The sequence below is a fragment of the Buceros rhinoceros genome, unplaced genomic scaffold (genome assembly GCF_000710305.1).
Source record: "Buceros rhinoceros silvestris isolate BGI_N320 unplaced genomic scaffold, ASM71030v1 scaffold34675, whole genome shotgun sequence".
NCBI lineage: Eukaryota > Metazoa > Chordata > Aves > Bucerotiformes > Bucerotidae > Buceros > Buceros rhinoceros.
The window spans coordinates 4,413-14,410 of record NW_010411722.1 but is presented as its reverse complement, the minus strand read 5'-3'; the positions used below and the strand labels follow the sequence as shown (position 1 = coordinate 14,410).

The 9,998-nt window shown below is 39.9% G+C and overlaps 1 protein-coding gene across 1 annotated transcript; it reads left to right on the top strand.

Annotated features, from left to right (window-relative positions):
• The first annotated feature begins 171 nt into the window (after window positions 1–171).
• On the top strand, window positions 172–8,289 carry LOC104493436 (5'-AMP-activated protein kinase subunit gamma-2). Its single transcript, XM_010136109.1, has 5 exons — window positions 172–365; window positions 658–695; window positions 2,965–3,111; window positions 5,479–5,572; window positions 7,178–8,289. The coding sequence occupies exons 1-5, from the start codon at window positions 200–202 to the stop codon at window positions 7,207–7,209; spliced, it is 477 nt and encodes a 158-aa protein (XP_010134411.1). The 5' UTR covers window positions 172–199; the 3' UTR covers window positions 7,210–8,289.
• The last annotated feature ends 1,709 nt before the right edge of the window (window positions 8,290–9,998 follow it).

Sequence of the window (9,998 nt, the reverse complement as noted above, 5' to 3'; positions counted from 1 at the left end):
AGCTTGTTTTGGCTTTATGTTAATCCAGTAGCAGATTACTGTAAAGATCTGTAACAGTCAGTTGGAGTCCCTCGATGGATGCATGAATACAGATTTCTTAATATATTATTGACCAATCATATGGAAACATGGCGGATGTAGAAAATACGGTATGTGCAGAAACCTGCACTGCAAAAAACATTCATTCTGACTTTCCTAGATGTCAGAGATGCCAAAGCCTGCCTTTATGAAGAAGAATCTGGATGAACTTGGAATAGGAACTTACCACAACATTGCCTTCATACATCCAGACACTCCTATCATTAAAGCCTTGAATATATTTGTAGAGAGAAGGATATCAGCATTACCAGTTGTGGATGAGTCAGGTGTGTGGTGGGTCTTCTGTGTACAAAAGCGTGGTAAGATAAATGGTGCGGAACCCTGGGCTGATGTTGGGGTGAGGGGGAAGAGGAGAAAGAATAAAAAAAACTTTAAAAGGGAAAAAAAAGGGAGGGGGAGAAAGGGAATATTATGTAGAGTTATGCAAGATGTAGGCTGGTTTGGTACATTGTTTGGAGTTTCTGCCATCTTTCCTTCTCGATTTGTTTTCTTTCTGTGCAATTATAAGATAACAAATGAAAGCAGGACTAATTTATAAACTTCTGTTTTTCTTTTTAGGAAAAGTTGTAGATATTTATTCCAAATTTGATGTAATAGTAAGTAATTCTCTTAAATTCTATTAAGTATTTTATATGCAGTAGGCATTTTCAAATTAATCTGTTAATATGTCAATTTTGGCTATATTGTTCCTTAAGCTTTAGTTAACAAACAGGATAAACAGATTCAATTCACCCTGTACAGCATTTTTTTATTTTTTTAATTTAAGCTATCCTTAGTAGTACTACTTGCACACAGGCGTCTACTGCTCTGGATCTTACCCAGCATCAGAACTGACAATACTCTTACAAAAAGGTTTTCTTTACCCTAGCTGTATGCACCTGCCTTCTAATTGGAACTTCTTATAGCTACATTATTTTTTTTTTTTAGATATTTAAGTGCCCAAGTTACTTATTCCACCAGCCTGCTAGTGCTAATGAAGAGTTCAGCTGTCCGAAACACTGCATAGAATGCTTTCAAAAATATGGAGAATAGTCCCAAATGGAAATACTTTAAACTTATAAATATTTCTGCCTCTTAATACTGAAAATTTTGCAGTGTTATTGTTTGTGCCTGTCTCTTCTAGGCGTTTGTCTTTTTGCTCTTGGGGATTCTGTGCTGTGTAAGATCCAGTTCTGCTATAAAAGCTGGTCAGAGAACAGGTGGTAGCAGTGGCAAGAGTTGATCTAATATATCAAAAACAATGAAATTCACAGTTGGTGGGTTCAGCGTTTCAATTTATTTTGGAACTGTGTTAGACCTCGAGGCAGGACATGCTTCCTTTATTTCCTCTTCTTTTTCAGAAAGACATCAAAAGGTTCCTTATGTTCCTTTCCTCATTTTAAGTAATGGGGCAGCAAAGACGACAGGATTTTTAGAGGTGCTGAATCATTCCGTTGTAAAAAAATTATGTATTGGCATCAGAGAAGAAAAGAAAAAAACACAAAGGGAGCAAATGGGAAAGTTACGGCATCCACTGATAAGTTATTTGAGGTTTTCCTCACATGTACTAGTATGCTTATTAAATGGTAGGAAAAGATTCTGTTCTCAAAATGTAATTTGCTCTGATCTGCCAATAAACAGCAGAATTTGCAAGATTCAGCAGTCATTTTTGACTTTAAACCATGAGGCTAATGCGCTTAGTTAAACCAGCGTCTGAAGCTGTGCCTGTACATACAGCTGGCTAAGTTCACGGAGTTCTGAATTCGTTTTCAGGTTCTTGATGGGAAAAACTGGGAATGTTGGGATGGTGTAGAAATAGCTTTATATTACACTTGTTGTTTTGTGCAGGGAGACTTCACTTTGCAGAGGCTTTTTATGTTGTCCTAGTGTCCTTCATTAGGAATCAGTTAAATGAGTTAACTAAAACTGCTTCTATCTTCATATTCATCTCAACCTATCTTGCACGTTCACTGTAATTCAATCCAAAAACTTGACCAATCACAGTCTGTTCTAGTGAAAAATTGATTTGATTTTATTGCTTGATCCAGTGTTTTAATTTTAGAAGTCTGTCTTTGTTCTTCCTTCAGTGCTTCAGTACACAAAATCAATAGTCCAGGAAGTGACAGCGCTATCCAAATATTGCTATGGTCTCACCCCCACGGAAAGCTTTGGCTGGTCTGGACAAAGCCCTCTTGCTACAGGCATGGCGCTGTTCCAACACTGAAAGTTGAGAATATCAGCTTTCAAACTCTTTTGATCTTCCTGCTCTTAGCTGTGGTGATAGGTTTTCATTTGTATTATTTTTATAGTACTTATTAAAATACAAAGACGCAAAATGTATTGTCCAACGGCAGTGCCAACACAGTCCAGGAGAGGGAGCTTGAGGCCACAAATAAGAAAGGAGAAGGAAATCTTTAATTTGTTCTCTACTTAGACCTGCACTAAGATCTACTTTATGGGTGGTGTTCAGAGCAGTTGGTGTCCTCCCCTATCCTATGAAAAATGAACAAAACGGTATATTCTACACTCGGTAGCACTTCATCTTTCCATTTTCTAGTCATGGCAAAAGAGAACAAGTGACATCAAGTCAGATGTCAGGTAGCAAAGTAAGGAGGTTTTCGTTGGCCACGTATCACGTACCACGAAACAGTTTTATCAATTACCCTAGGCTGTCATATGGTGTTTAATATAATTGCAAGCTTCACTGTTCCCAAAAACTGAAGCTGAAGAGCATCTGCTTTCTTTGATATGTGACTTGGAACAGACTCAATTTACACCAGAACTGTGTATCTACTTGATACCAAAATATTTTCTTGATTGGGTATTTCATTACTAAGAACTGAGATGTGTTACATGCCTTGTGGGTTTTTTGGTTTTTTTTTTCAGAACCTTGCTGCTGAAAAAACATATAATAACCTAGATATTACGGTGACGCAAGCCCTACAGCACCGTTCCCAGTATTTTGAAGGTGTTGTAAAGTGTAGTATGCTGGAAACACTGGAGACCATTGTGGATAGAATAGTGAAGGCTGAGGTGAGTGCGTTTTTGGTTTTTTTTTTTTCCCCCCTTTACTGCAAGTTAAAAGTTGTATTGCCTAACAAGCAGCTATGGAAAAAATACTTTCCGAGTAACCAAAATAATTTAAAAGGATAAATTTCTATTTATTAGTTTGACATCAATTTGCTTTATAGAATTAAATTAGAGCTGTGTGTAAGGATGTGCAAAATACTGCACAGTACCCTGTAATAATACTCAGTTATTTGCATTTCTCCTTTATGACCTTAACTGAACTGAATGCAAAGTTTCTTCGAAAGAATAAAGTTTCTTCTACTGTCTCATACAAATACTGTGAAATGGACAGAAAATAAATTCATGTGAGGAAGCCCTCACTGACTGCTCTTGTAAATGATTTACCCATGTGCTTTCCATTCTTTTGGTGCTGTTTATCTTGTTTGTTAGTACTAGGATCTCTCTTGCACATGGAGGTGAATGAATATGTAGGTCTTCCTCCTCCATTAGGCCTCTCTGAGAAGAAAGTCAGTATTACCAGTTTCAGTTGTCTCTGAGGTGTGATCAACTCCACTTAGATGCTTTAACTTCTTCAATTACAAGATTTTTTTTTTTTTTTCCCCATCTTCAGGGCTGTAACCAAATATATATACTTGACATGAAGTAAAACTACTTCATTAACCCCTTGGAACCTCAGTTGGGCATTTTTTACTTGTAACTTTCTCCATCTGCTTGATTTTTCTTCATGAAATTTAATAATTTTAGCATTGCTGACACACATTTCAAATGTGGATACTTTTATGACTGTCTTAAGCTTTAGACATTTGGGTTTTAAGTACAACTCCTACCTTTTTGTTCAGTCTAAACGTAGTGAGATTGTATGTAATAATGAGTCAGTCAAAACTAGAAGCTATTGTTAGCTGCCAGCCAAGTGCTTGATCTTACTGGGAATGAAACAATTACATTGTCCATTTTTCATCAATTCATTACACTGAGGGAATAATAAAATTACTAAATATGTGTGTATAAAAGAACTAGTAACCCCATCTAAAATACCACCAACATAGTTTCATCAAAAATAAAATGCAAAAATATTTTCTCTCCCTTCCCCCCTTCTCTTCTCTCCTCCCTGTGTCAGGCAGGTGTGACTGTTCAAATGATTCAGAGCTTTTCTCTTCATTTGTCTGACTGGCAACAAAGTGGTTGACCTTGGCCATAAATTAACGTATCTATTAAGTCATGACTGATGCAGCTTTCTTGCTGTTACCTCTGTGAAAAGATGAGAAAATTCTTCCTTCTCCATTATATCTGATTATTTGGACTTAAAATAGTGACGAGAGAATTAATTTAGGTAACGTGTAAACCTGTAGTAGGCTCTGAGCTTTTGACAAACACCCTTTCTAGGATCGCTTCCTTCTGAGCTGGTCCAGCTGTGGTGCTTAGGTAGAACAATGCTGTGCCTGCCTGCAGCAGGCTCTGATGCCAGGACTGACATTAGGTCACTCTCCTGGTGCTGCACTGGCCTTCCACTGCTGTCGCCTGTGGTGGACAACAAGCCTCAGGATTGAGGAGGATCCACCAACTTTCCGTTACAAAATAGTTTTCTAGTATAAAAAGTTTTATAGAATAGCCTTGTAAGGATGAGATCATTATTTAAAAATACAGTCGTATTTTTTAAAAATACAGTCGTATTTTTGATAAGTCTTTCTTCCGAGTTGTGTCCATGTGTTCATTAACTCTGCAGTGTTAACCTTTTTTTTTTTTTTTTTTTTTTTTTTTTTTTTCTGAATAAAGAAGCAGAGAAAATTTAAATTGTTTGATCTTGGTCTGTTATTCTTGCTTTTTTTTTTTTTTTTTTTTTTTTTTCCTGTCTTCATGCAAAACAAGAGTTTAGAATCCAATCTGGCACTCGGTTTCAATTGTGTAGCCCTCCAAGATAAATCAGGTTAAAACCAACTTGGACCTGTCAGGATACAAGTTTTAGTGCGGGGCCTCTCTCTGCGAAAGTATTTTCAGAAGGAAACTTCATTTTATTACTGTATCTAATTTTTTGAGATCACAGGCCGAGTTGGGCAGAACCTGTAAGTTGTGGAAAAGTGATTGACATGAGTGCCACTTTTTGAGAGCAGAAGTGTTTTAAAGACCTAGATCTTGGCTTAGCTATCACTTGAAATCTGATTTTTGTTGCCGTGTCAGATAGCTGCGTGCTTTTTACACGTGCTCTGGTTTTCATGTATGTAGGGCAAGCATGTTTGTATTGCTGTGCGAGATCTGTATCACTAACATTTTAAACCATTTTTTTTTCTATTTGTCTTAATACTTAAGATTTTATTTTTCTTTGTGTTGCTGTTATTTTAAATCAGGCAAATGAAGTATTTTCCCTGCTTGCAGGTTCATCGTTTGGTGGTAGTGAATGAAGCGGATAGCATTGTGGGGATCATCTCCCTTTCCGACATTCTACAAGCTTTGGTACTCACACCAGCAGGTAAGACGTTGCCTTCTGACCTTTGCCAAAAGTCACTGGGTAGTGTGTACAGCTTGCTAGTTGTAGTGTGTTCGACAGCCATAAACTTCTGATTTTCAACTTTTGTAACTGTTTGATCATAGTTCTTAAATACACTATTCACTTCTCGTCGGGAAAAAGCCGACAAACTATTAAATGTCAGTCTTGTCACTGGGGAATGAATGCAGAAGCTTCACGAATGTCGGGGCACCTGCTCCACCTCCTGTATTTCCATTATCTGGCCAAGTGCTCCAAGGGTGGATGCAGCTCTGCTTTCTACTACCTCTGCAAAACCACCTCCTCAGAGCCCTGCCGTGCTGTGGGCTTTGGTTGGCACAACCATGTCAGAGTCAGCACCCCAGGCCACAGAATTATTCCGGCAGAAATCGCTAATGTATTACTAAACACGATTGGATTCCTTTTTTACGAAGAGTATCCAACAGTAGATTTATTTCTGCTACTTTTGTTGGTTGGTTGAGGGGGGTTGGCTTGGATGGCTTTGGGTTTGGGTGGACTTTTTAACAAGTTTTGGCTAAGTTACTAACCTGCTTGATGGTCTTAATTGTATTTTCACTTTGATCACATAAATGACTTCAGGATTATGCCACTGGAAGAGGTGAGGGAAGGCAATTTTTAGGAGCAGTTAGGCATTAGATTGCAGTTTCACAGGCAGCTGCCCGATTCTAGATTGGAATTCATCTCGTGAAGTGAGGATGTTTGCAGTGTAGATCTCATCTGTAGTCTGGAGTGTGATTTACTTTTTAAAGTGGATGCATAAGAAAAACCAGATAAGTTATGCCCTAAAAGTGTCCATCACAGACTAGAAAGGAAAACTTACTGAGCAGCAGGAATTACGACCAGCCTACGTTAGGGAAAACAGTGTCAGTTGTGATGTGAAAACTGGGTATATTTAATGACTTTCAGTGTTTGATCATACAAGGAGTAACTCCAGGCTGCTGGCAAGAGATTCTGGCTCTCTAGAGCTGGATGCTGAAGCCAAACTCACCATAGGGTTCAGTCGTTGCCCAGCATGTGGCTAGTTTGAGTACTTGGAGAAGAGGCAAGATGCTCTACAGTCCGGCTGAACAGGTCTCAGATCCCTACTGTGAGCAAAAGCTGCCTCTGAGCCAGGAAAAACGGGCCCATCAACGCAGTGTAGTTAAACTGAACTCTTACATAGTTTGTTCTCAAGCCAGACTTCATTTTTTGAGGCTATTACAATGATTAAACTTGGCTTCTAAGCTGATGGGTAGGTTTAGGGTGTGGCTTTTCGGTTGGGTTTTTTTTAAAATAAATTCTTGTGCTGGTGAGAATCCTCAAAACCACTCTTAGTAACTTCCCAGAAGAGTTAGTGAGACTAGCTTGACGATGAAGGTAGCAGCAGTCATGGTCTCGAGGCCTTCTTCCCTCTGTTTTCTGTTAGCATTTGGCCATCCCGCAGTATATTCTTTATAAATGATATCCAGGACCAAGATTCTGTTAACGTGATCAGACAGAGCGCCAGCAGATGGAATGAGCAGTGCTTTCCCAGAAGCCGAGTGCCAAGTGCGTAAGGAAATCACACCCGCTTTCCTCTTCTGTCAACAGGTGCCAAACAAAAGGAGAACGAAAGTGAATGACTGCTGTGAATGTATCCAGGCTTGTAGGAGAACTTGAACAAATTTTCTGGGTCAAGATTGTCTCAAGAACAGTGACTGCAACAGAACAGAGCAGGATAGTTGAGAATGTGTTTTGGGACTCAGTGATGGATGATGAGTCTATTCCCCTCAGTGATGTCGCAAAAAAAAGCAGCATGACAAAAGCTTATGTTAAAATGTAGGCTTGTATTTCAAAATGTCTTCGAAGCATTTGCTGGAAGACTTCACATGATGTCCTTCATTAAAATGCACTGTATTCCAAAACTCTTTCATTTTGTATTTGACAGAAGTCACTGGTCAGCAACGGATACATGTGACATAAGGCAAGTGTATGGCATATTCATATCATAGTGCCTTATGTCAGAATACAGCAATATGTCATCACTGTTGCCCATCACTGTCAAAGGAAGTGTTGTGCTAAACCAGACACTGTATTTGAATGTGAAAGTCTTTCAACCTAAAACCAAATCAGTTTCAGTTCTCATTAGATTTGTCATAAAAGCTGTACTTTGAGTATCGGTAGACTTCTTTAAAACTTCAATGACAGTTTTGTGTTAAATGTTGCATTCTGAACCGAGATGTAAAACAAGACTGATTTTAAAAACAGCTTTATTTATTTTTACTTTCATGACAATTTTTTACACATCTTTGGTGGATAGCTAAAATTTCACCATATCCATTAATAAACTGTTGATTGTTATACAAACAAGTGGTAGATTTTTCTCATTCTTTAAAACTTCGGAGCTGCAGCAGCCGTGGCCTGTTGATCAGTCCGTATTACTTGAGCTGAAGATTCCGGAAGCATGGACCGCAAGTGCTCTGTACTGCAAAGCAGAGGCACCACGGAGGAGATGAGGTGCCAGAGAACAGTATTTTCATCTGTATTAAAGTGTAAAATGCTGTTTGTACAACAAAAGTGAAGCTTTTTCTTGTATATGATTTGTACAGAAGTGGAGGCGTGAGGGGAAGCTGTGCTAATGTAAATGTTCTGTAAAGTTTGGAGATGAGACTTTTATAACTGTAGATTCTTGTAGATGGAAGAAATTAAACCCTACAACATCAGCTTGTTTTTAGAGTTCTTGCCAAGTTCTTTTGCATGTATAAATGTACGTGCGCTTGGATAGTGTAAGCCAGGTACGGAGGCGTTCTTACTTTGCGCCAGCTTTAAAGGTGGCTCATGCTGTGCAGTAATCCGGCAGAACTTCTTCTGTGTTTCCAGCCTGGGTTCTGTACTGGAATAAGGCAGCAAATAGATCTGGTTTTTTTCCTCTTACAAACCTTGAGGTAAAAGGTTTGTAGTTTGCTTATAAAATGTGAGGCTTTTCATAGGAACGAAAAACCCGTTCTTCAGACCTTTTCCACCCTGTAAGAATTTAAATTTTGAACTAAACGTGTGCAAATCTTTTTACTGGCATCTTTCATGTATAAAAATATTCCTGTACTACATAAGGGCAACTGTTCTCTTAGACTTTATCTCTTTATTTCTTACTCTGTGCAAAATGTGGTCAGGTCTTCTCCAGCACCTTCTCTGACTCGGTAAATAGTGACTGTTCCCTGCACTTCAGATGGTATTGAGTGAAGTGGCTGATCTGGGCTGACAGCAGTGACCGTAGGGTCTGGTGCTGATTGCTGCCATCAGCAATGACATCAGCACATCTCATCATCTTTGCGGGGGAGATGGAGTGATAGAAGCTGAAAATATGACTCTTGTTCTTTGTGGGGTGCATGGAGGGGATCACTTGCGGTAGAGGAGAGCTCTGTACTAGGGCTAAGTGGCCAGCAGTGCTACCTGCCAGTGCCACCCAGGCTGCAGAGATACAGCTTTGGCGCCTGCGCTGCAGCCTCCTCTGGGAGACAGGATGCTGGGGAGCTGCCTAAATGCATCGTGAGCTCTCCCTACCCATTGCTAATCTGCGTGAGCATATTCTGAGCCCTACAGACGCGGTATTTTTGGAGATAAGGTATTTTTGGAGATAAGGTCTGAACCACTGATAGCTTCTATTTTATATACTGTATTTTTTAGCACAAAGTCTTTTGGCCCTGTTCCCTGCAGACAGCTTTGGGCCTGTCTGCATAAATTAGTATGCAGAAAGGCAGAATGAATTTGCAGTTTTCAAGCAACCACGTACAGACTTTCTATTTTAACGTTATTACCAGTGCTGTGGTGTGTTGTGGATGCAGGGATAGCAAAAATCCGGAAAGCAGCCTCCTCACAGATACAAAACCGCGTTTGCAGAATTTCCACCCTTACTTTCTGGAATTCAGTTCTGGACTTTGAATTTGTGAGAGCGGAACCGCAGTGTAACTCCACAGCGTGAATAAACAGCTCTACCATCAAAAGGCACTCGGCTTGTCCTGGCGCAGGTACCAGTGCGGATGCCGCCAACACCACCAAAGAACAAACAGATTGGTTTACTACGGAGCTACAAAAATGCTTGTTCCAGGGACAGGAGTAAGTAAATGAGGGTAGAGAAAGGAGGGGTGACTCAGCAGCACTGCCGCAGTGACAATGCAACTGAAGCTGTCCTCTAAGACTTCACGTGGCTTGTGACAGGCCTCAGCCATGGAAAAGAACAAATAAAGTGTTGTTAAACTCGAGTCCTTGCACATTTTTTTCCCTCGGGACAGATCTCTACAGATCTGAGAGCGCAGGGAGGGCTCCAGGTGCCTTTCCCAGACTGTGCCATGCTGCAGATGGGGATGGCAGTGAGCTTACCTGGAGGCTGCTGAAAGCCTCTTGAAGAGTGCAGGAGATCTTCCGTCCTGCAGGT

What these genes read in the sequence shown, in the direction of transcription:
- LOC104493436 (XM_010136109.1), top strand. Translation starts at nt 200, where the DNA reads ATGTCAGAGATGCCAAAGCCTGCCTTTATGAAGAAGAATCTGGATGAA. An exon ending in ACCAGTTGTGGATGAGTCAG is followed by an intron (nt 366 to 657) that starts GTGTGTGGTGGG and finishes TTTTCTTTTTAG; the next exon opens with GAAAAGTTGTAGATATTTAT. An exon ending in ATAGAATAGTGAAGGCTGAG is followed by an intron (nt 3,112 to 5,478) that starts GTGAGTGCGTTT and finishes CCCTGCTTGCAG; the next exon opens with GTTCATCGTTTGGTGGTAGT.